This window comes from Salvia hispanica, chromosome 2 (genome assembly GCF_023119035.1).
Source record: "Salvia hispanica cultivar TCC Black 2014 chromosome 2, UniMelb_Shisp_WGS_1.0, whole genome shotgun sequence".
NCBI lineage: Eukaryota > Viridiplantae > Streptophyta > Magnoliopsida > Lamiales > Lamiaceae > Salvia > Salvia hispanica.
The window spans coordinates 9,230,298-9,255,531 of record NC_062966.1 but is presented as its reverse complement, the minus strand read 5'-3'; the positions used below and the strand labels follow the sequence as shown (position 1 = coordinate 9,255,531).

Sequence of the window (25,234 nt, the reverse complement as noted above, 5' to 3'; positions counted from 1 at the left end):
TGATTTAATATATTATCAATGGAATATTATTTTATTCCACTAAAGAATAATATTGCACTCCCACTTAAATCACCAAATTACAAATAACTTGGGTCCATTTTATTTTATAATATTTCCCGCGTTTAAGATTATCTTGATCCATCAATTTAATTCTTTTGTCTGCTATGTGACTAGAATTAAATTAATTCTCCAAAGAGTTTTTCTAGTTTGAAACTTTATTTATTATTCGTGGAATAAATTCCAACTGCGCAGTTTTCTGAATAATAAATTCCTCTTTCAAACACCTCTTGGGGATCACCCCTTAGGGATTTAATCATACCACACTGGGCACGCGAATTCTATGAAATAATATTCCAATACCTTCATGTTATTCAATTACTACTACCCAAGATATCATGAACTTGAGTTACGTACAAACTCTCACATATTGATAAGTCAAAGTGGCGTTTGATTGAATAAACAATATTGATATTAATATCATAGACTAGAAAATACTAAACTTTCTTGAAATATATTCTTTCAGTAGATAGCAATAAAGAATACATTTCGGATTAGATCCTTTCAGTGCTTTACCACACCGATGTTACTAATCTCTTCTTAGGTAAGAGAGAATTATCACAAACACCGCAACCGTACCAATAGGTAGCCAAAGCCTATCTAGGTTGTGAATACGTTTTTCTTCTTACTAGATCTGGCCAAGTCCCCTACTGGAAAACTCATGAGGAGGTTCATCGAATTTCCCTACTTGACCTTCTTAGTAAGAAGCCTTAGACTTGTTTGTTATATTTCAATAATAAACCATTTATATTATATTATTTATTCTCATAAATAGGTAAACAAGTGGATGTGGCGTTTCTCGTATACATGCACAAGCTGACTGTACAAAGGCATGTACGCTCGAAGCATCTTTTAGTATACAAACCCCAACAGACCCATCTAGGATTCTCGAAGGATGAATTGATTTTTGCAGGTTCTTGTATTTTGGACTACAGTTTTGTGCTCAAAGAGGCTATGTGGTGCCATTCAACTCGTCAATTTGGTGATGGAATTGGGGTTCACATATTTGATCTGGGACCTTTTGATGTGTCCAAACTGATCCGCTGCGGCACGTTGGAAGACTTAAATGTTGCTCTTTCCATTGGCGTCAACAATGAAGGAGAAGACAGAACTGGAACTACGGGCGTTGCCGTTGAAGCCAAGATCTGGTGTCACATTTGCAGTGCTTACTTTTTTTCCCACCTTGAGGACAAGGTGGATATCAACCGGCGGAGAGTTGATAAAGATCTCACGTTGCCTTATTCATCACCAAATATCATCAGCCATATCTCCTCAATAATCAACATGGCATGTCTTTTCCTATTTAGCATATCTTTTAGTTATTTTTATTTATGTGATAAGTAGCAAGATAAGTTTTAGGGTATAGAATTCTATCAATAATAGAATTCGATAGTATTTTCATCATTGAGAAATAAAGTTAATTACTAGTTCTCATTCCCGTATCTGGCAGAAATCGCCCCCTAGCACCTCAACTAGGGTTTATCTTTTCCTTTATCTCGTTCTTCAAAGGTTCGTACTCTAATTCGATAGAACAAGGTTATATCATCTCCCTATCATTTATAGTAGTAAAAGTGAACCGAGACTCTTAACGAAGAACAGGCTAAAATGTTAATTCGGGACTCCTACTGGCGGACAGAGGAAGTAGTTAAAAAAATTACTCCATCCGTCAGCCATTAGGAGTCCTATTTGAATTCGGAAAAGATAATGGAATGTTAGACTCATTTTTATTTACTCTCTTCATTCCAATTTTCAAGGTAGTTGAATAATTTCTTTTTTGTACAGATTTTAGGAAAATAATACTCCCTCCGTCCACATAAAATAGAGCAAAATTACCATTTTTGGTCGTCCACAAAAAATAGAGCACATTTGTTTATGGAAAGTTTTCAATAAATAATAACACTACACATCATTTCACTAACACTACTTCTCACTTATCTTTTCTTCTTCTCTCTTACTTTTTTCCCTTCTCTCTTACTTTTTTCCCTTCTCTCTTACTTTACTAATTCTACATTAAAACTCGTGTCATACACAAATTACTCAATCTTTTTATGGACGGAGGGAGTATCAAATAGTTAAAGTGAAGAGAGAAGAAGTTCAAGAAAAGTAAAAAAAAATTACTCAACTACCTTAGACCATCTCTAACCATTTACACCAAACTGAAACTCATTTTTTAGTATACGTCACACCAAAAAGTAGTTTTACTTCAACCATTTACACCAAATTCAAAATTTATACTATTTTTGAGTTTTTGTCTCAAAATTTTTGCAGTATCACTATATTTGGTGTTGTTTCACCAAAAACACCAAAAATGAGTTTGAGTTTGGTATATAGTTGAAGAAAATTTTTACATCATAACTCATTTTTGAAATATGATTGGAGATGGTCTTGGAATGGATGAAATATTAATTTTATACTTTTTAATAAAATATGAATGTAGTCAGTTAAAACGTTGACCGGAGACTAGTTTAACCCAATTAACATTCCATGCTATTGGAAAACCTTACTTCATTTAATTCCTATTATTGTATGGCGCAGAATCTGCTGGTAGCCAATTCACAATTTTTAATTTGTTTGAATATAGGTGGAACTATATGCTATGTTTAGACGTTTTTAACACAAATTTGACGAAATAATTTCTATTATGATTTAATTACACGAATTTGTTGAATTCATCATAAAGTACGTAATAAATAAAACGATGATAATGATAATGATAATGATAATGATAATGATAATGATAATAATAATTATAATTCTAATTCTGTAGTGAGTATTTTTTTTAACGAAATAGATAAAGTTAATGCTGAGATCCAGAGAGAATTCCAAGGAGCAATGAAATCTTAGTCCATCATTTATCAAAGGTGTAGAAGATTGATTATTAAAAAACTGAACAGAGAGTTGAGAGCATGAAACCTTAACACCTAATTTATGCATAGATTAGTCCATTGCCCTGTAATTTAGCAATAGTATATATATGTTGGTGTGTGTCATATTGATTTACAGGGAGAAATTTGAGTCAGTACAAAATTCCAAAACCCTTTTTGGATCTCAGAAATGTCAGACGAGGAAGAGACGCAGCCCTCTGATGAGCAAAAAATCGAGATCGCCAAATGGTTTCTCCTCAACGCTCCCGCCGGCGAAATCCAATACATCGCCAAAGGTAATCTCTCATTAATTCTCATGCATGTATATATTATATACGAATGATTCGACGAATTCCATATTTAATTACTACTTATAATGCTGCGCAGATATGAAGGCGGTTTTGCAGGATGAAGCGCTGTATACCACGGCGGCGGCAGAGGCATATCCTCTTTACAACAAATCCCACATGATTTGCCTGGATTTTCCTGATAGAAGCGGTGAGGTAACGCCCATTGTGCAATGAATTTGCCCTAATTATCTTCTCCGTGTAAGATTACACGATTTTTCTCAAGAGGGAAAATGGCCTAGTTCTTTTACTTCTCTCATTATGCTCACTTGGCATATATGTGCCCAGAAATTGTTCAAACTTGGTATATGCGCTTCATATGGCCACACATTAATTGAGTTAATCGGAGACTCTATAAATTGGCTGAAAATTGACTTCAGTTAACCCATAATGAGTTCTGGAAAATTTAAGACATACTGTATTAGCTAGATCTCCCACCAGATAACATGGAAGATGCTGACACTTTTAAGAATGAACAATGGTTATTTTCCATCTTATTGCTGCAAGATTTGTGGCTTTCAGCTGTATTGCACAGAACTAGATGGACTTGTGATTTTAATAAACTTTTACATTTGTGATTTGGTAGTACACAATGCTAAATTTGTATTCTTAATATTACTCTAGCCTGTGTGGTTTGCGGTGTTCAATGTTTGGAAACAGGGGTGGTTTGCACAGACAAGCTATTCTAGCTTTTATACAGCTCTATGACGAAACTCATCCTGTAACTTCATCTATATAGTAATAGTAATTAATAGGAGTTCATTCTAACTACACTTGAAACAAGGATTGAACAATTAGTGGATACTCATTTGTCCTTTTCTTAGTAGGCTCTCAAGGTTATTGATTCAGGTAGAGGTTTTCATATTCACATGTTTGTACTATCTTTATGTTATCAGGTTATGGTTACACCTTTTAGCGAGATTGGCGAGAATGAGTATCTTGATCCTAGGACTGCTCAAGTTGCGATTGTTGACCATGTGAACCAGGTATTTTCAGTGTTTCTAGGAGTTCTGAGGCCATATATTGCAGGACTTACAGCACAGTGTCCTTCTAACTCATCTTTAAATCTGTCAAGTTATCACATCTTTTTGTCAACATGGTTAGGTCTTTCTGTAACTTGATTATGGACTTTATTTGATGATTAATGTTTTGATTTTACTACTTTTTAAATGTTGCAGTTCTATTTAACATATCAAACTGGAGAGTAACTGTAATGAAAGTTAAAATTGCTAAACACTCCTATCATGTTGAATGTGTTCATAAGATGATCTAAGAACTTGGTGCATTCAACTTTAAATTTAGTTTAGCGGGTCTATTTCTAGATAAACAAATATTAACCCCGCAAGCAGTGGAACCAAAAACTGTTCAATGCAATTGCTAGATTGCCTTACAGCAGCAAAGTGGAACTTAAACTGTTTAATGGAAGTTCTTATGCTCAATTCCTTAAGTTTTCTCAAGTGGATGATCTGTTTACCCTCAAATGGATGATTTGTTTTGTTGTTGTAAAGTTGATCAAAAGGAACTCTAAATGCTAAATTGCTAACACCCGCTAATCAATTGAAGCTCATAATGAATGTATTTCATTGATATCTACCACATGTACAATTTGGCAGAGAACAGATTCCTATTTTGATTGCATTACAGTCATTGAAGACAATACTTGATAATGCATCTAGGTAACATAGATTTTATGGATTGATGCTAAGAATGCATTGTCAGCCATCTTTACCCCATACTAGTATATTCTAATTTGCATGACTAATAGTCACTGTGATTCTTCTTCCTATATTGAGCCTTTGTTTTGGGGACTGGAGCTGGAAGGTATAGTGTTTCTATAACTGAACTTAACTCAGCAAAGCATAAAGTATGCAGCGACCCTTTTGTTTATTCATACTACTAGTTTGTTTGGTGTAAATGAGTCACACATTACTTTTTCTGTTTTCATGCTATAGTATTCTGTGTTAATTCAGGTCTGTAGGCGTGCTCGACCTGCAAATGATGAAGAGCTTCCGACACCATATATTGAGGAATACCGGTAAGCTTTGGTGTTTTTCCTCTTGATATATTTAGTCTTCTGGTTCAGAAATGAAAAGGCTGTTGTGTTGCTCCGTGAACTATCAGCTGGTGAAACCTAAATCTGAACCTACTTAAATAGCTAGAAGTAGGATTCAGAATGATCTTTATGGCATCATTTATAAGAGCCTTGTTTTACTGATGTTCTTTATGCAGCTATGCATTGGATATAGAAGTTACTAAGTATGTTAGTGAAGTGTACCCAAAAGGAATCTGTTCAGTTCATTGCGTTAATGGGAAAGATGTGGAAGAACCAGGCATGGATTTTGAGCTTGTTGTGGTAATTTCTGCTGCTAGACTCAGCCCCCAGAATTTCTGGTAAGTTCAGTTATCACTACTCAATGTACTCACATATGATACATTCCTATCTACCTTTGTTAATCATCGTGTTCTTGCAGCTTCTTGTAATTTGTTGTATTTTTTATTTTAACTATAATTGAAAGTAGTTCTTCATTCACTTTGTATTGAAAGTTACAAAGTAGCAAACTGATAGACACGCCACAAGTTTCTAGATGGGGTTCAGGAATCTACTAAGCATTGCTGGCGTGTTGCGGGCTGCTTTGCTATGCGCTTTCATGCCAAATTTTCAAATTCTAACTGCCCAATAACATTTGATGCAACTCTGTAAAATCTACTTCAGGCTGTTTGACTCTTCTCTTTGCTGTCTCACTGCAAAAGAAACCACTATCTGAACTTACTCCCTCCGTTCCCCATTAATTGGCACCGGTTGACTTGTCACGGGTTTTAAGAAATGTAGTGGAAAGTGGGTGGAAAAAGTTAATGGAATGTGGGCCCTATTTTTATGTATCAATTTTATAATAAAATGTGAGTGGAATGAGTTAGTGGAATGTGGGGTCCATTACCAAAAGTAGTAAAAAGTAACGGTGCCAATTAACTGGGGACGGACGAAAAAGGAAATTGGTGCCAGTTATTGAGGGACGGAGGGAGCATTTTGTTTTTTGATTTAGTGGAACTTTCTTGATGTTGGACACATTGAGAACTTTCAATTGAGGATGTAATTTTGCTGCTTTCTTTTTTTGCTGAGACAAACATAATTCATAATTAGTGAAGTAGGTATAGAGAGCTTAGGGATATATTTATAGCAGGCAACTCAAAAATCAAATCTTTGTGAGCTATGTTGTTTCTGCCTCAGTAAGCTTTCAATACCAGACGTACTTCGATCATGCACAGAGACTTACTGAACATTCCATGCTTTATAATGGAGATCAATTGAAAAATGATTGATTTCTTAAGTCATTTGATTAGCAGAGATAGTCTGCGTAATTCCATATGCTATATATATCTGAGTCAAAGGAAGATATTTGGAGATATATCTTCTGAATCATGTTGTGGTGATATATATTAAGCTCTAATCTTATCTGGACAACTGTGACAAATTTTGAAGGATGACGAAAAGCTTGATTTATCCACTGGAATTAATTCACAAAATAACTGCACAAAATTTTAACAGACTTGTAATTCAGAAGTAAAAAGATGTTCAAGTAAAAAAGGATTACCAGTTGTACATGCACAATGGGAAGAGATAAACTTATTAACTGAGTCGATATTTGTTATGTCTGCCTGTTTCCTTGTTCGATATAATATTCATAGTGTAGACTATGCTGTATGTGACAGAAGATTCGTCCCTGGAAAAAGTCAGCCTACTTGAGACACAATCGTTATAAGATCTTATTCTTGTCTGTCTTTCTGCTTACACTTCCATTGATATGTCTAGCAATGGAAGTTGGCGGTCAATATGGAATGTGGAATTCAAGGATGAGGCACAATTGGTGGAAGTTAGAGGTACACTTCAGGTAGTCTTCCATTTCTCTTTGTAATGAGATTTTGTAGGATACTATCTCCAATTGCTGTAGTACTCTTTTCATCAATGGTGAAAATAAAGAAATGTAGAGAAACATGAATTTTGTATTTTGTGTAGGTTGGCGCCCACTACTTCGAGGAGGGAAATGTCCAGTTAGATGCAAAGCATGAGTGCAAAGATTCCACTGTATTTATGGTAATACTTGAAATGTAATGTTCAGTGATATTCTCTGTTCATGGGTGGTTAATTTACCTATTAATGTCATGTTACTGGCGGATTAGATTGGACACAGTGGCTTAAACATTTTGGTCCCATCTTTGGGATGTTGGTTATGTTAGCTGTGACAATGGTTTATAGGCAAGTCTGGTCTATCTAACATTTAATTAATTAATAACACATATTTACTGTAGCTAGACACGTCTTCTAGTTTCAGAATTAGTGCACCTCATTAATCAAGAATTTGGATTTGAAATTGTTTCTTTCTTTTTTTGTGTTGTTTCATTCTGTCCACCTAACCATGAGGGCACATTAAGCTTTTTGCTGATTCAGTTCAAGGATATCGATATTTATTGATATTACTTGGAATTTTTTACAGAACATTAATGAGATTTTCATGAAAGAGATACAAAATTTACTGAGGGTATTGTTGTGGCTGTCTATTTTCAGTCTCTTTATAACTCCATTGCAGGAGAGGGTTTTGAGAATGTCTATACTAAATTTGTTAGTTGCAGATTAGGAGGAATATCCATGATGTTAAGGAGATATCATTTGGTAAAGTTTGCAGAATATAACAGAATGTTGATGATATGTGTTGATTTCTACAGTCACCCGAAGACTCTGCACATTCTGTGACCACCATTATACGCCACCACGAGACGGAGTATCTAAATTCCCTTCAGGTTCTCACTCTTTATTGTGTCTAGTATCTAAAATTTCTTTTTACTAAATCCATTGTATTGGCTGGCAGACATCCTATTCAAAATTGCCTGACGCCACCTTCAAGGTACTCTCTTGGATATCTTCCTCATAGTTGATCTCTGAGAAATCCCTTATTATTGACAAATGTAAATGATGGTTTATAATTTGTAGTTCCATGAACCAATTTTTCTGTATGTAAGCATGCTTCCTGAAGTCAACTTACAGTTTGTGACCAACTCATGCCCGCTCCCATCATTGCAATGTTTAGCCTGCTTTTCATTGTTGTTGTGCTCTGCCTCTGGTTACTACTTACTAGCTGTCCCAGCTACACCGTTTTTTTCTGCAAATGGACAGTCAAATAGATGTGTGGATTTTTAGCGTCAAACTATTTGAATCCCAGCCCAATTCATTATTATTTCTGGGAAAGATCTGTGGGGCCTAAGAAAGTTGAGATACTCTTCTGTTGCTTTTGTGCATCGTAGGACCTTCGGAGGAAGCTCCCTGTTACTCGGACCTTATTCCCATGGCATAACACCTCACAGTTCAGTCTCAGAAAAGATATCCAAAAGAGCTTGGGACTGGAAAAAAAGAAGTAAATGGTTCATCGTCAAGGTTGAGTGTTGTATACTGTAGTATTTCTAAATTCAGCCTTCATATTGGTGATTTTGTTTCCTGTTTCTGTATTGTATCCTGTGCTTCCCCACTCTTCCTCTATCTCAATTTTTTGGGCACCTTAGGATGGCCTTGGTTTATATGCCAATTGGAAGAAATTCTCTGAAAAATATGATTTGTGTATACCTTAGGGATGTAAAGTATTCATATGTTGAACCAACTCACTTGTTTCCTGTTGATCGTAATCGAGTTTCAGTTGAAAGGTTGATATGGGTTTCAAACTATTGAAATCAAATGCAACCATATTTTTGGATTGAGTGAACTACGAAAAAAGGTATTTGTTCTATTGAGTTCCGCCCATCTGCAGTATTTTTTTCATTTTTAAATATTGACATTTGTAGTCTTTATGCTATTGGTAGAATCAATTATGTCTTGGTTTTTCACTTCTTGACCTATTTTTAGGACGAAAATGCTTTGGAGACCTCCGGTGCTAATTTAGACATTTGATTTTTCTGGTTGATGGCTCACTTCTCCTAAGCTTCTTAATTGACTCCATATAATCCAATGGACATCTGATTTTTAGGGTCAAAACAAAACAGATTAGCTTAGCTAACTTTTTCAGGGGATTCAGAATGGCCAACACTACTAATACAATCTAGACTAAATTGTATCTCTAGAAATTCCTAGTATCATTCTAAGTGCAACGAGATTTTCAGGGGAAAGAAGAGAGGAGTGTCTTTTGTGAAAGAGGAAAAAAGAAATGTCTAAATTAGCTCCAAGGTTTCCAAGACATTTTCGTCCAGGCCAGATGGTAAAAATTTGCGTCAAATGTGATTCTGCTAGTATAAATATCGGATATGTTAATACTTCCTCCATCCCAGCACTATTTTCTTTTTAGTTTATATCACAAGAATATGCATTTTTTAAATTTAGAAACTCTTCTTTCTCTAATGAGGTTGAACCCATTCTCTTTTAGTTTACCAAAAATTCGTGCCCGACCATAAATGCATATTCTTGTGGGACAAATGTGGTAGTTTTTAAAAATTACCGCATGTGAACAAACCAGATAGAATAGGTACTCCCTTGGTCTTACCTTCTTGGACATGAGATTTAATAGATACTATTTAAATAGTTAGGTGGAGAGTAAAGTATGATCTTATCTTCTTGGACATGAGATTTAATAGATACTATTTAAATAGTTAGGTGGAGAGTAAAGTATGAGAGAGAGAAAAGTAAAGTAGTGAAGAGAATAAAGTATGTGAGAGAAGGAAATGTATTATTTTTGCTAAAAAGAGAAATGACTCGCTTATGGGATGACACTCCTGAAAGAAAAGTGGCTCGCTTATGATGAGACGAAGAAAGTACTATATAAGTGGCAAGAAAAATGTTTTACTTAACGAAGTAACAAAATTATAAAGAATAATGGAGATGAAACACTAAAGTAAAGAGTTCTAGAATCAATATTTCATTAACTATTAATTCAATACCTAGTTACTTCATTATTAGTAGAATGATTAATCATATATGCATAAGTTTTGACACGAACTAATCATGATTTGTATGTGTAGAATGAAAATCATAGTAATCACAAGATCTCTATCAAATTAATAACCAATGGTACAATCTAATACAACCTTGAGATCATATGTTCTTACAAATTAGGTTCTCAAATCTATTGATGGGCAATCACAGTTCATACCAGAGAGGGAAGACAAAAGAAGGCGGTGGCGCAAAGAATAGGGAAAAGCTAGAGAGTGTGGTGTGTAATGACGATGATTGCATATACTCTTATCTGTCCTAAAAAATATAGTCTTAATTTATCATTTTAGTTTGTTCCACAAAATTAGTCAACTTCAATTTTTGAAAATATTTTCACCATAATACCTACGTTACAAATAATTGGGTTCCACTATCCACTATCGCTAACACTATTTCAATTACTTTTATTATTTATACTTTATCAATTTTACATTGAAACTCACGTATTTCCCAAAATTTTAACTTTAGGTGATGGATGGAATATTTGGTACTGTTTTTTAATTCAATCAATGACTAGATTCATTGAACTATTGAACCATGTAACAATTGGGCCATGAATTTGCTTAATGATTCCATTAGAAAACAATGGTATGACCTAGTGTTTTAAAAATCGGAATAGATCGATCGGTTCGATTGCAAATCGGTGCTTGGTTTATATGTGAATTGTTATTTGCAGTAGATAATTAGACTATTCTGAACTGGATAAATCGGCCAGATGGATCGAGAACCGTTGACTGCTTCAAAATGTTTTGTCAATTTTTTTAATATGTTATTCAAATATAAATGTATTTTGTATACAGTTGTACTTATTTGAACCTAGGACATACCACCAAATTACGGAGACCCTACACTTGCTGTACCAAACTATCATTATAATTTATTTCCTCCATCTCATAAAGCTTCTCAAATTTTTTCATTTTCGTTCTTCCCATAAAATGTCATATTTTACTTTTTACCATTCTTTTTATAATAGACCCCCTATCCACTAACTCATTCTCATTCACAATTTATTACTCCATAAAACTAATACTCCACATAAAAGTAGAACTCACATTCCACTAACTTTTTTAACTCACTTTTTATTACATTTCTTAAAACACGTGCCCAGTGAAAGTGTGGCAAAATTTATGGGATAGAAGAAATAATATTTATATACTAATATATGATATAATTTTCCAATTTAACCGGTGGTCTAACCAATTATACTAGTTGAACCATAAATTGATAGTTTTGTCGATTTCGTTATCTATCCGAATTTTAAAACATTGGTATGACTTGTATAATCACTTGCGTAAGACATTACATAACTAATTTTAAAGCATTCGTATGATATACTCGCTCAGTCCGTCCTATGTTAGTCGCACTTTTCTGTTTCGCCTCGTCCCAAACTACTTACACTATTTATATTTTAAGTTAGAATTATGATACATAAGTAATTAAGTGTTTCCTTATAAAGTGATTTCTCATTACACTTAATATTCCTTCCGTCTCGACATAAGCGAGCCACTTCTTTTTGCACAAAATTTAAGGAAATTGATGTATAAAGTGTTAAAGTGGAGAGATGAAAGTATGAGAGAGGAAAAAGTAGAATAGTGAAAAGAATAAAGTATCTGGGAAAATAAAGTAAGAGAGAAGATTGTTTGCTTAAAATAGAAATGACTCACTCATGATGGTACATCCCAAAAAGGAAAGTGACTCGCTTATGATGGGACGGATGAAGTATAATAATTTAATTGGATTAAAAAATTAATCTCAAATTTACGACCTAAAATAAAAAGTGCAACTAACATGAGACGGAGGGAGTAGTATATTATCCCTTGCATCCGGCGTTGGCTAACTAACTTTCCCGAAATTGCTACTTTCTTTTATAGACAAATAAATTTAAATTTAAAGATCACGATTATCCCTTGCTTCCAACATTGACAAACAAATTTTCTTGAAATTGCTACTTTCTTTTATAGAAAAAAATAAATTTAAATTTAAAGATCCTGATCATCTCTTGCATCCGACATTGGCAAACTAATTTTCCTGAAATTGCTACTTTCTTTTATAGACAACTAAATTTAAATTAAAGATCACGATTATTCCTTGCATCCGATATTGGCAACCTAATTTTCCCGAAATTGCTACTTTATTTTATAAATAAATAAATTTAAATTTAAACATCTCGTCTCAATATATTCGAGATTGTAAGATCGAGTACAAATTATTATCATTAGCCACTTCAAACACACACAAAAAAAACTTTTATTTCCAAGTGCCCAAGATTAGGAAAATTGAAAGAAAGAACGTTGACACAAACAGTGTTTCTCCCTAATTCTCCAACTCTAGTCTGATGAGCTCCTACGATATGTGCCTCGTAGTCCTTCAATCGTTTTAATTTCAATTTACCAGACCTTCAAAATTATTTGGGGACCAGATTGTAGAAGTTTAGGGTGTTTAGAAGTCGTTTTAAATTATGGGATTGGGAGAAGAAGCGGATCTTCTCGACGACGGCGATAGCGGAGTGTACAAAGCGGCGGCGGTATCGTGCTCTATTTGCTTGGAGGCTGTCACCGATAACGGAGACAGATCTTGGGCTAAGCTTCAATGTGGCCATCAATTTCACCTAGGTGAGTCTTAGTTTTGCAAAATTGAATCGGGGAAGTCTCATGATCTAGCTGATTGTACCTGTCCAATGTTTTGCAATTGGTCAATTTCAGCTTCAAGTGGAGAAGAGCTTAAAGCTAATGGGTTGTTGTTGGGTTGTTTACCTGATCAATATATTTGGTAGATCTTTTTGCCCCAATTAGAATTAGACCATGCTGTTGATTGAATTTCAGGATTTGGGAATAAGTTGTTGGTTGGGCAAGTTTTAAAAAATTATTGACTTGGTTCTTAAATTGGTTGCGGAGATGGTCTGAATTTTGTTTGGATGTAATGCACATGCAATATAGTTCTTTTTGGATACTTAGTCCATCGCTGGGTTCTGAATGTTATAAAATTGTCTCTTCCGTAATTATTGGTCATGTAATTTTCCAGGTGCAAATGATGTAGGACTAGCAGACAAATTCTTTGTAGGCAAATTGCCAAAAGAATTACAAAGTTTGGTCAAATTCTGGTCTGTCCCGTAGCTTTCAAAAATGGCCAATTAAACAACAACTTTGACGATTTTCTTAGTTGTCCCATGGAGTTGAATTTGGGGAGAATCGAGCATGTTGTGGAAGCCGGGAATGTATGGCGTGGATGCCGAAATTGAACATGACGTGAACCTAATACATCAATTTTCCAAAAGCCCAAAAAGCATGCTCAATTCTGGCGTCCACGTCTTCGGTTCCCGACGTCCATGTCATGCTCAATTCTCCCTAAATTTGACCTCATAGGACAATTCAGAAAATCGTCAAAGTTATGATTTAATTGGCAATTTTTGTAAGTTTATGGATAGACCATAATTTGACCAAACTTTGTGGTTTTTTTGGCTATTTGCCCTTCTTTATAATATGCAAGTAAAATTTGGGAACAGATTAGCAGTGGATACATAATTACACCACATTTTATGGGGCAATAGGTATAAGTAATGCAGGGAGATTGTTTCTGAAACCCAAACTGTGTACTAGCTCAACTTGTGGTAGGTGTCTGGTAATGGATGACTTTAGCTAGTACACACATGCATGCCTTTTTTTTGTTTTGCTATCATATGCTATCTACATAATTATTTCTTCTAAACCGATGTTTTGCCAACCTTTGATGTTGCCTCATGGTAATCTTTTTTGTCATCTGTCTTGGCTTCTATTTTAAAGTTAGCTATAATCATTAAATTAACTCATCTAATTCTGAAGAATTTCCCTTATGGAGATGTTTAGGCCTGACACATTCCTCTTATCATGTTCTGCTTTTACACTAATATCCCAACATTTGTTTTGTAAGTTAGAGGATTGATGATCCACAGACCACAATTCCACATTATGTTTCTTACTGTTGCATGCAAAATATACAGATTGCATTGGTTCGGCATTCAATATAAAGGGATCTATGCAGTGCCCCAACTGTCGGAAAATTGAGAAAGGACAATGGCTATATGCAAATGGTAGTCGTCCACTACCTGAGTTTAGTATGGATGATTGGGCCCATGACGAGGATCTCTATGATAATTATTCTGAAATGGTAATTCTCTTGATTTATCTGTTATTTAATAATATTATCTCACTGTCATCTAACTTTTTTTCTTCAACAGTACTTGTATAATATTTATTCGTCCATTTCTTCAACATTACCTGTATAATTTTCTCTCCATCCCTTAAAACAGTGCTTATTTGACCATTTTGTCCGTCTCCCAACACATTGCCCATTCCGTTTTTGGTAATTACGCCACCACTATCCCTTATATTTATTCTCACTTCATCAACGTATTTACATAAAAACTAAGCATGGCCGCCACTTAGCTAACATTTACAATGTAATATGATACCCCTACAATAAATGTGGGCCCTTTTTTCACTGCTCTACACACTTACCTAACATTTAATAAAGGGACAGGGGGGTATATGTTTCTAAAGAGCATGTTTGAAACATTTCATCCTATGTTGTTTTTTGCACCTGATCCTCTTTTGGATCTCATCTTGTATGTTATTCATTTTGAATAAAGAAATGAACAATGAATTAAGGGACAGGGGGGTATATGATTCCAAAGAGCACGTTTGAAGCATTCCGTGTTATGTTGTTTTTTGCACCTGATCCTCTTTTGGATCTCATCTTATATGTTATTAATTTTGAATAAAGAAATGAGCAATGAATTAAGGGACAGTGGGTATATGTTTCTAAAGAGCATGTTTGAAGCATTCCATGTTATGTTACTTTTTGTACCTGGCCCTGTTTTGGATCTCATCTTATATGATATTCATTTTGAATAAGGGTGATCATACCTACTGTGCTTTAACATTGATGTTGATGAAGTATCATAGGTATTCTTATTTGGTGTTCTTTTGACCGTTTGTCTTATCTAGCATTTATCCGAACATCTGTATCCACCACATTCTCTTCCAGGCTTCAGAATTGAGATTCCTTTGCTTGAATATTTTATCGGTATTTAATTTGTGCGGGGAGGGGGTTATAAGTTCCATCGAAGTGTGGAAGTAGGATATATTGTCCGCTCTTTGTAAACAAGCCTAAGTTCTCATTGTGAACCATGATATGGCTGTACATGGAAGCTGTAAGAAGAATTCGATCATGTTTGACCTACCTTCTATTAGTTAGTAACATCCTCTCCTTCTAGACATTAATTAATTGACATCCCAAAAACTTCTGTGAAGTTTGGTCATTGTCGTTTTTGCTATTGATGAACAGAATGGCCTATTATTTTCCCAGTGTCCTCTACTCTCCTTTTCTCAATCTAACATGTACTTAACAGTAATGTTCTGGAGCGATCTTTCTAAGACCAACAGTTCATGAAGTCGGGGAATGGTTTCAGATGGGAAACTGTTTTTTTCCCTCAAAGTGGCTGTATTTTTTCAGATTGTATGATATACCAGTGTATAAAATATGACTTGCATGAATTTTGGGGATCTTAAATTCTTAGTTGATTTTGCGAGACATTGATGGTTACTTCAAGTGACTCATGCTGATCATATGTGTGCATAAGCTTTATTTGTATGTCCATAAACTCTTGAATACATTTTTTCAAATTATTATTGCAGTCATTTGGAGTTCATTGGTGTCCGTTCAATGGGTTAACAAGGCTCCAATCATCCTTTGAGTAAGCTCCTATCTTACCTCATGTGTAAAATTCATGCAAGTCATATTTTATAAAATTGTTCTAAAATTGTTCGGTGGGCTATTCTAGAAACAATCTTAAATTGTGAGAATCATATAGTTGTTCAAAGATATTTCACTTACATGATCCATACATAAAAAAAAAACTAAATTAACTAGTGTATGCATTTAATACATCAAAACAGTAGGAGTCCTTTGGTTTGTAAGACTGAAAAAATTGACTTATAGCAATGTTTAATCACCTTATTTATATGAGCTTTCCAGATGTTGCTTCATAAGATGCTGCATATGCAAAGTTGTAATCTGGATGACTAAATTAGTTTATCTTTTATCGTTGTTATTTTCTATAATTTGGACAGACCTTCTCTTCTCTCAGGTGCTTGGCATTGTGTATTGTTTGACTTGCTTAACATGTGAGACACCGAGAGAGTGAAGATTTTATCATAGCATAGACTTACTATTATTTATTTACTTATTTGATATTCGTATACTCATTTATATTTTTTATAATACTACTCCCTCCGTTTTTTAAAAATAGCAACTCTTTCCATTTTAGTCCGTTCTTTAAAAATAGCAACTTTCAAACTTTCTATTTTAGGAAATCTTTACACCCCAATACATCAATTTATTTACCACTTATACCACTACAATTAACAACTTAAAGTGGACCCCATGATCCACTAACATTAATTCCATTACTTTTTTCTCTCCATCTCTCTTACTTTATCAAATTTTCTCCCTCTCTTACTTTACCAATTTTTCTCCCCCTCTCTCTTACTTTACCAAATTGTGCATTAAAACCCGTGCTGTTTCAAACCTCCCTATTTTTAAAAAACGGAGGGAGTATATGCTAACCTTTTTCGAGCTGTTGAGTTAATGATACCTTCCTTTTTTTTTCAGTGAAGGAGAGTTTTCATCAAGCACATGTAAGATTTCATTTTTGACACCTTCTTGCTAAGGCTTAGACCAAGTTTGTAATAATTGGACTATTTGATATCTCATAGATCACGATCTTGTTGGACATCATGCCGTCTTTGCTGAACATACGCCTGTATCATCCACGACTCATCCTTGCCCATATATTGCTTATTTTGGGCCAGTACATCCATCTTCTACAGCATCAAGTACTAGTGTTTCAGACGGATCCAATTATAGTAACCACTGGACTGGGCCGACAGTTCCTAGTGAAGTTCCTAATTCATATGCGTTTCCTTCGATGGACATGCACTATCAAAATTGGGACCATTCATCTCAATTTGCTCCAAATAACCGGATTGTTGGAGCAGACCAACCCCTGATTACACCCATGACTCAGAGAACAACGAGGAATAGTTCTGATATCCCATGGGCTGGAATGCATCCATCCTTCATGCTTGGTCACAGGTCAGTTGTTGTTTTACCTGAAAATTCTGAGAATATTTTCAGCATCAGTTTTAGGCTCTTGTGAGAACATTCAAGATGGTTTATTCTCTATTGCCTAAAGAATAGATCTCTACAGTAGACTAGAATGAATAAAATATTGATTAATGGCCACAAAAATGGGGTTTAACTGATATTTAATTCATTGTTTAAACATGGGATTTTGGGGAGCTTTTAATCTGGAGTCAATATATGATTTTGGCACTTTTGCATTACAGTTCTGCCAGCAGAGCTCCCAGCTCGGGAACCTCTGTCCCAACACCATACCCTGGAACTGTTGCCCGAACTCGTGACCGTCCATCTCGTCAAGCATACTTCCAGCAGTCTAGCAGTAACCCATCAGCACGCAATCCTGTTTTACCCACCGGACGAAGATCCAGCAGTCATAGGAGTTCAGCTCATGCTGCCCCAGTTGCCTCGGCATCTGACCAGTCTGGTGGGTTTTACTTCTTCTCAGGTTCTTCAGGGAGAAACGTCCATGAAATGGAAAATTCCCACCATGATCATTTCCATGGATGGGAGCGAGAACAACCCTCCTTTCCCTCAAGCCAGGTCGATAGAGATTCAATATGGGGCCCTTTTCAGCCACCAGCTCCTGCAGCTGAGACCAGAACCAGACCCAACGGTTTCCGCCAGAGGCATGGATCTGATAGGCTGCCATCTCATAATCGGTCATAGGTATTTTAGTTGTGTTCTGGTGAAAAACTGTGACTACCATGACTGGTACCAGATGATGTATGTTTGTGCAATGATCTATAATGGTTGGAATATTCCGAGCACTGAAACTACCGTGGCATTGAAACTATCGGTTTCACTCGCCACCGGCATTGTGTGATGGACTTCGGGTTCCTATTGGTTTTATGCTCCCCCTGGGGGAATAAGACCACTTGTTTAAAGTAAAGAAGTTCGCTTGTGGTCCCTTCATTTCAAGGGATTCTAAGTATACATTGTTGGACTGTTTTCATCAGTGAAATCTTTGTCCTAGACAATAGCTTTGCGAAATACACAAGGTTTTTACTATTGAAATAATCTGAGTTTTCGGCGAGGATGCCTAAAATTGAGATCGGATACGCAATACTTCTTAGAGCTGAATCATTTTTCTATTTTAAAAAGTTTATTCTACTATTTCTCTTTTACCTTACTCTCTTACTTTATTATCTACTTAATTCACTATACACTCTATTCTCTATACTTATTTCTTTCTCTTACCTTTTATATCTATTTACTTTTTTTTTAATATCTATTTACTTAACACACTAAATATTCATTTCTTAAACTCTTCGTCTCAACTATGAGTAAACAGAGAGATTACACTAATTATATATACAAAGCGATGAAATATGAAAACCCTAGGAGTAGAGGTTGGCTGATGTTGGATCGTACTCTACTTATTAATTGCTTGGTGGGGGCTTAGTTTCGTAACATGATATCAGTACCAGATTGCAAAGACTTTCTAAAAGAAAAGCAAAGCAAAGCAAAAGGCGCATCATGACACTTCCTTCACCAAATACTTCGTCCGTCCCCGATTAAGAGTCACACTTTGACCGGACACGGATTTCAAGAAATATAAAGAAATTTAGTTAAAAAAATTAGTGGAACATGCGATCCACTTTTTTATATTAATTTTATAATAAAATATGAGTGAATTGAATTAGTGAAATATAAGACCTACTTAACATTTATGGTAAAAAATAAAGTATGACTCTTAATTATGACCGTACCGAAATAAAAAAGTTTGACTCTTATTCGGAGACAGGGGGAGTACATATCTACTACCATGTCACCTCATATCAAATCACCAAGTACATATCTACTACATGTCACCTCATAATACTGGTTTAAGATTTCATTTTCAACATAAGTTTAATAGTAAGGAGTCCCCCTTGGATCTACAACTCCTTGTACTTGAATTATCATAAACACAAACTACGTTTGCAAGCGGCTTTCATCTTGATATTTGCTCACTCAGATAGCTCCTGCCAATCACCGCAAAATTTAGAGTGACAATATAAATTATAGGACATGTCGAAATTGACAATTGTGTTGCAGACATACAGAGTGTGAATGCGATATGGATCTGCTCCTGCTCCTCCTCCTCCATGGACTCTCACTGTCACGCCTGAATTCAGCTGGCTGTACAATACCATATAGAAGATTGTAAACAAAGTTTTGCATGATTATAATAAAATATATTAACACACACGCACACATATTTTTCACTTACAGACAACGTTGGAGTCCTAGATCTTGATCGGTATCTGTACATATTCACGTAAAAGAATCAATAAGTATTTATAGTGTGTGCATATGAGTGAGGTTGCATGTCAATTCATATTCGTTCGATAAGGCATCACATTTTCATGTCAGCTATATGCAATATTGTACTACAAGTCTACAATAATATTACAAAATATTTATACTTGCAAGGAAGCTGGAAATTACTCCCTCCTATAATCTGTAGCATTTTGCACAACTCCACAACAGGCCTTGACTAATATTTCAACCTCTATTTTATGGATAGAATAATATTAACTGCGTTGTAACTAGGACTTGTATAATGTTATTTACGACTTTGGCCGCACATAGCATACTAGAATGAAATTTACCATCTCATTTCGCTGCAGATGCTTACTGACCGCCAGAAAGATTTGAGCGCGTGAATTTGAGCATTGCATAGCATCAAGATCCTAACATGCAATCCCCAGACCACAACGCAAATCCACATCTAGAGAGAAAATAAACGGAAAAAACTCATGATGGTGTATTGTAACCTCAAAGCTTCCCTTTCAACAGGCCCATCCTCCAAATCCTCATATGACATTATTGGAGGACAATTATAAGTTTTTCAGAGATCGAACAAATCAAAAAGAAATTGTCTGGTCTACAAACAATACTTTGAAAGCAACTTGAGGAAAAACCCAGGCCGACAGCCTGATCATTCACTGCTTTCTTTCCTTCATCTTTGTTAGAAGTGCTATTTGCCTATGGGGAAAATTAGAATAGGACAATAGTTTATCGTAGGACAGTAGTTTAGGCTAGCCGTGTGGCCTCAAGTTGAGGTTTATTTATCGTATTTAGTTTTTTATCTAGTATTTATTTATCCTTCTTGTTCTATCATTTAATTTCTGGGATCTGTTTTTTTCCTTAATCTTATTTCAGTTAGTTTCCAATAGACAACCACATTGTCGCTATCATTAGCTTCTCAACATGAAAGAATCCTTTAGCCCATTTTATTGGTAACTGGGCTTCCATAAAAAGATTGAAACACTAAGGGGATCCTGCTTTAGGCATAAAAGAAGCTCCAGTAGAGAGTAGTAGTAGTGGTACGAAACAACTGGGTTTCCAAAAGGATCAAAGCACCAAAAGGTGTCCTGCTCTAGGCGCAAAATAAGTGTAATGAAGCTAAAAAAATAACAACAAAATTAGGACAAGGAGGTCAAAGCAAAACTCAAGATTTTAAACATCGCTTTGTAAGGCCTTTTTGTTTCAGAAAGGAAAAAAGAGGGACGGAAGAGAGATGGATAAACAAGAAACACATGATAAACTCTAAAAAGATGATATCAGCCTACTGCACCGGGACATACACAACCTTACTATAATTTCCAATATACTTCTAAAGCTGATTATCTAAATCCTATGGAGATTCACTAGTGTAATTACAATAAAGATGATTAAACGTTCATGAAAGTGACATCAAAGTAAGCAAGGACCAAAACAAACATACCTTGACGCTGAGGGAGGTGGGGACGCAGATCTCGAAACAGAAGCAGAAGACCTAGAAAGGGACCTAGATGTAGTTAGTTGTTTGGTTTAGAAGAAACACAGCAAAATACACTTGGTGATAGGTTTACCAAAATGAAAAGCAAAGATGTTTGTGTTAATTTACAGTAGGCATTATGGATAAGCCACCTCCATAAAAACCCAAATTCATAGTCATACCTCCCATACCCCCCTTCAACCCCATCTCAACCCCATCCACTGCCACAAAAACGAATGCAAAAGGTATAATTGCTAACTTCTTAAAAAGAGAAGTAAAAAAATATTACTTTTGAAGTTAGGGATATCTTGGATTCACCTCCAAAAGTGACCAAAAAAAACAAATGTTGTTAATCCAAGATGGCTATTTAAAATTTCACCATTATGTGTACAACAAAAAATGAGTACACTATACCTTCTACTCATGTCACTGTAGCTGCGGCTGGGACTTCTACTTCTTGTGTAAACACTTTTGCTAGGGCTCCTTGAATAACTACGTCTAGCATCAAATTCCTCCACCTAGAGATTGCTGATGCTTTAGTAACTTCAGACATTAATATTTTTGGATTTATAATCAAATCCTACATACCCTTATATAAGACCGAGAAAACTGATTCTTGAAAAGAGAATCATCAAGCTTTTTTATCTGCACCCATACACCCAACACCAAGTTACTAAATATTCAGAAGAATAACTATGATGGCTGATAGGTAATAGCTAATTTGCTTCAAGTCAATTAAGTGAGCTTACTGCATATTTCATGCCATCATAATTTGTGTAGTCAACAATCCCCCGCATGCCTGAAACAAAAGAAATTTTAACAATCAGCATCCTTCACAATCTTTTAGCTTATCTCACACAAAACAAGTACATTGCAGAATTCTAGAAACCTTCAATTCTAACTTCTTTAAGTCAACAGTGATATGCTTACCATCACGGTCACGATAAACTTCAGAAAAGCATACATCCCCAGCCCGACGCATATGATCCTGCACTAGCAGACACACTAATATTAATAAAATAGAAACAAGAAAGATCTCTCCTTCCATTATTTCTCTCTCTCAAGCTCACACAGAGATGCCAAATAAAAACCTTCACCTTTAAGTCTTGCCACGAAGCAGAATAAGGGAGTCCAGTTACCGAGACTGCAAAATTTAAATCTCAAGACATCGTCAAAAAATTTCAACAAGATAAAAGGACAAAATATTGTAACAAGACAAACTAAGACTCATGAAAACACACCCCTGTAGTCAGAATGCTTTGATAGTCCACCGCGACTACTTCCATTGCTGTAACTGCTGATACGATCCTTGGATGATGTTCCTCGGCCACCATGAGCAAGTTCAACCTATATTAAGAAAAACAATGATCTCAATACACCAGCGTGACTAGCTTACAGCAAAGATGAGTAAACAGCACAAAGCATACCCGTAATCGATGGCCATCAAAATTGTAGCCATCCCGTCCACGGATGGCATCATCAGCATCACGAGGATCTTCAAACTGAAAAAAATAGTGATGTGAAATTTCATGAGATAAGGTGCAAGCTGAATTATTATAGTAATAAATTAATCTTTTCCACCCTGTTGCATATTGAATTGGAGCAATCTTCCTACCGCATTGGAATTTTTGTTCTCCACTTAATTGAATTAAATAATAATTCACTACCTCAAAGACTGCTCAGTGCTCACCTCAACAAAAGCAAAAATAGGCGGTCTTGGAGGGGTCTTCAGATCAATATCAACTATAGGTCCATACTGCAATGAGAAAAAAGTGATGACAATCAGCAAACTGTTCCATATATTAGTGACTGCAAACTCCATACCTCGACCTCTCAAAATTGAAAATGACCTAGCAAGGCTCATATAGTAAAAATAAAGCAAAATACCAAAAAAAGAAGCACATATTCAAACTGCCAGCTTTAAGTGAAAACACTAGTTATTCGAAAAGTCTGACATGAATGTTCCCTAACAACTTAACAGGACTTTGGTCTGTGAATTGTTTGAATGAAATTACTAACCTTGTGAAATAAATCTTCAACTTCACTCTCCCGAACATCTCCAGGAAGATTACCCACATAAATAGTGCTACTTGATCGACCTATCAACCCATGGAATCACATATAAGCATTATCAAGAAGTCTTTATGACATAATATATTAAACATAAATCCGAGAACGTTTGAAAACTTGTATCCATAATCATGCACATTATCAAAAGTTATGTTTATTTCATAACGCAGAAAGTCAAGAGTGAAGTTGCCAAACACTGTTTCTCAATACTTGCTAGGCAAGAATCCACTTTTCTAAGCAGCATTGCAGTTCAGAAGAATATAAGATTCATACAAACAACTTATTACCCTTGTGATCAGAACGACTTGAAGCACGGCGGCCACTTCCACTATAGGATGAGGATCCTCTCTCTTCATATGCTGGTTCGACCTACATTGAGACAGAAGATAGTCAAATATGCCGAGCTACGAGAATAAATTATCATAATAACCAAGCTAGCACAGCATCCCACTCACCCTTAACCTATAGCCATCAAAATTATATCCATCTCGGCCATGAATGGCATCTTCAGCATCACGCGAATCTTCAAACTAAAACAAAATGCAGTCAAAGCATCACAAACATCCCCATGTGCGCATTGCATTGCCATAATCACACTAATAAAAATCAATCAGATAAAGGCTTCTCACCTCCACAAAAGCATACGCGGGTGCTTTTGAAGGCGTTTTCAAATCAATATCAACGACACGCCCATACTGTCAATATAGAACCACAAAGTCACAAATTATAATTCAGATAATATTTAAATAACTTGAACATCCAAGCATGAAGTATAGCAATATGAGCTACGTAACTTCTTCATTGCAAGCATAAAGCAATTATAACTACAATCTGAGTGAATAATTAACGATTAGAATATCAAACCTTGTAAAATAAGTCTTCAATTTCAGTCTCGCGAATATCCCCAGGAAGGTTACCAACGTAAATTGTTCGACTAGAACGGCCCATTTTCCTTGAAATGATCACAGAAATTGCACTGTCAAAAACATGCCAAGGGTGCCAACAAATTTCATACGACAAAATGGAAAGCAAAATTCCGAGCTTATCACAATAAAACCCACAGGATCGTCCTGAAATAATAAATTATCAATATTCACGCGTCTAATTTTAAGTGAAAAAAAAGGAATACTTCTGCGAGAATTTTGTTTCAGTTATCAAATAAGAAGAAACATGTGCAGAAGAAATCATGATTTAGTTTAGTTGGATACAAATATACAATCATACAAACGATCACGATCGCGGATACGCAAAAAGAGTAGAGAAAGAAAACACAGCAAGTTCACTACGAATTCCCTATATTAGAGGCGAAATCAGAAAATTTACGATGAAATTTTCATACAAAGGTTAATTACCTGATTAGAGATTTGGGTAGAAGTTGGCGAGTTGGAGAATTGGAGTAGTTGTGATTTGTGAAGTGGGATTTTCTGTTTTTATATGAAGAATAGAAAACAGGGACGGTGAAATAAACTGACACTTGTCTCATCATCAACAAAGTTTCATTTAGCTTGTTTCCCATAATACCCTCCTTCGAAGCTTCTAGTTCTCTCGCTCTGATTTGCATTTTACTCCACTTTCTTTCTTCTATTCCGTATTTGGTCCATTTAAGTATTGTTTCAAACAAGATTAGAATGCATGACAAAAGATATGGTGTTCTTATTTGAGTGATAGTATAATGATTCTTGATTTGTGACAAGAAAATAAGAACTAATTATCATCCACGCCTTTTCATTTTAATTTGAATATGTTTTTTTAGTAAATACTCTAATATTTACATTCTAATTTTCTTACTTAATCAATCACATTCACAAAACATCACAACTGAACACATGGCAAAAGAAAATGGGAAATATATTGGAAATTGGAATGGGCATTGTTGCCTTAACAATCGAATGCTTGTTTTATTGGTAAAATGTGATCAGCCACTTTATCTACTCCCATGGTATTAGAATATATTTACACTCATCCAAAATTAATTTTATTTATTGAAAGGAACTTTAATTAATTTTTT

The 25,234-nt window shown here is 35.3% G+C and overlaps 3 protein-coding genes across 13 annotated transcripts; 2 read left to right on the top strand and 1 right to left on the bottom strand.

Annotated features, from left to right (window-relative positions):
- The first annotated feature begins 2,877 nt into the window (after positions 1-2,877).
- LOC125203274 (F-actin-capping protein subunit alpha-like) lies at positions 2,878-9,043 on the top strand. Its single transcript, XM_048101585.1, has 10 exons — positions 2,878-3,217; positions 3,309-3,424; positions 4,165-4,254; positions 5,239-5,303; positions 5,498-5,659; positions 7,077-7,155; positions 7,281-7,358; positions 7,988-8,062; positions 8,131-8,166; positions 8,564-9,043. Exons 1-10 carry the CDS (start codon positions 3,112-3,114, stop codon positions 8,675-8,677), a joined length of 921 nt encoding a protein of 306 aa, XP_047957542.1. The 5' UTR covers positions 2,878-3,111; the 3' UTR covers positions 8,678-9,043.
- Positions 9,044-12,459: 3,416 nt separating this feature from the next.
- Positions 12,460-18,339, top strand: LOC125207427 (E3 ubiquitin-protein ligase IPI1-like). The gene is made up of 6 exons (XM_048106761.1): positions 12,460-12,844; positions 14,209-14,375; positions 15,905-15,963; positions 16,881-16,906; positions 16,985-17,363; positions 17,618-18,339. The coding sequence occupies exons 1-6, from the start codon at positions 12,691-12,693 to the stop codon at positions 18,075-18,077; spliced, it is 1,245 nt and encodes a 414-aa protein (XP_047962718.1). The 5' UTR covers positions 12,460-12,690; the 3' UTR covers positions 18,078-18,339.
- Positions 18,340-19,111: 772 nt separating this feature from the next.
- On the bottom strand, positions 19,112-24,655 carry LOC125207429 (serine/arginine-rich splicing factor SR30-like). Of its 11 annotated transcripts, XR_007173970.1 has the most exons (20): positions 24,579-24,655; positions 24,091-24,178; positions 23,856-23,921; positions 23,682-23,756; positions 23,514-23,595; positions 23,176-23,264; positions 22,847-22,912; positions 22,584-22,658; positions 22,398-22,503; positions 22,254-22,300; positions 22,087-22,144; positions 21,906-21,955; positions 21,745-21,801; positions 21,571-21,674; positions 21,446-21,474; positions 21,124-21,174; positions 20,006-20,124; positions 19,624-19,657; positions 19,455-19,532; positions 19,112-19,375 (listed from the first exon to the last, which is right to left on the bottom strand). XR_007173970.1 is itself a non-coding variant. In XM_048106762.1 (18 exons), the coding sequence occupies exons 2-18, from the start codon at positions 24,172-24,174 to the stop codon at positions 19,361-19,363; spliced, it is 1,149 nt and encodes a 382-aa protein (XP_047962719.1). In that variant the 5' UTR covers positions 24,175-24,178; positions 24,579-24,655; the 3' UTR covers positions 19,112-19,360. The 11 variants fall into 11 exon arrangements, 5 of the variants coding, with proteins under 5 accessions (XP_047962719.1, XP_047962722.1, XP_047962721.1 ...); XR_007173966.1 differs by lacking the exon at positions 21,446-21,474 and having other exon boundaries at positions 21,124-21,186; XR_007173967.1 differs by lacking the exon at positions 21,446-21,474.
- Positions 24,656-25,234: the final 579 nt, after the last annotated feature.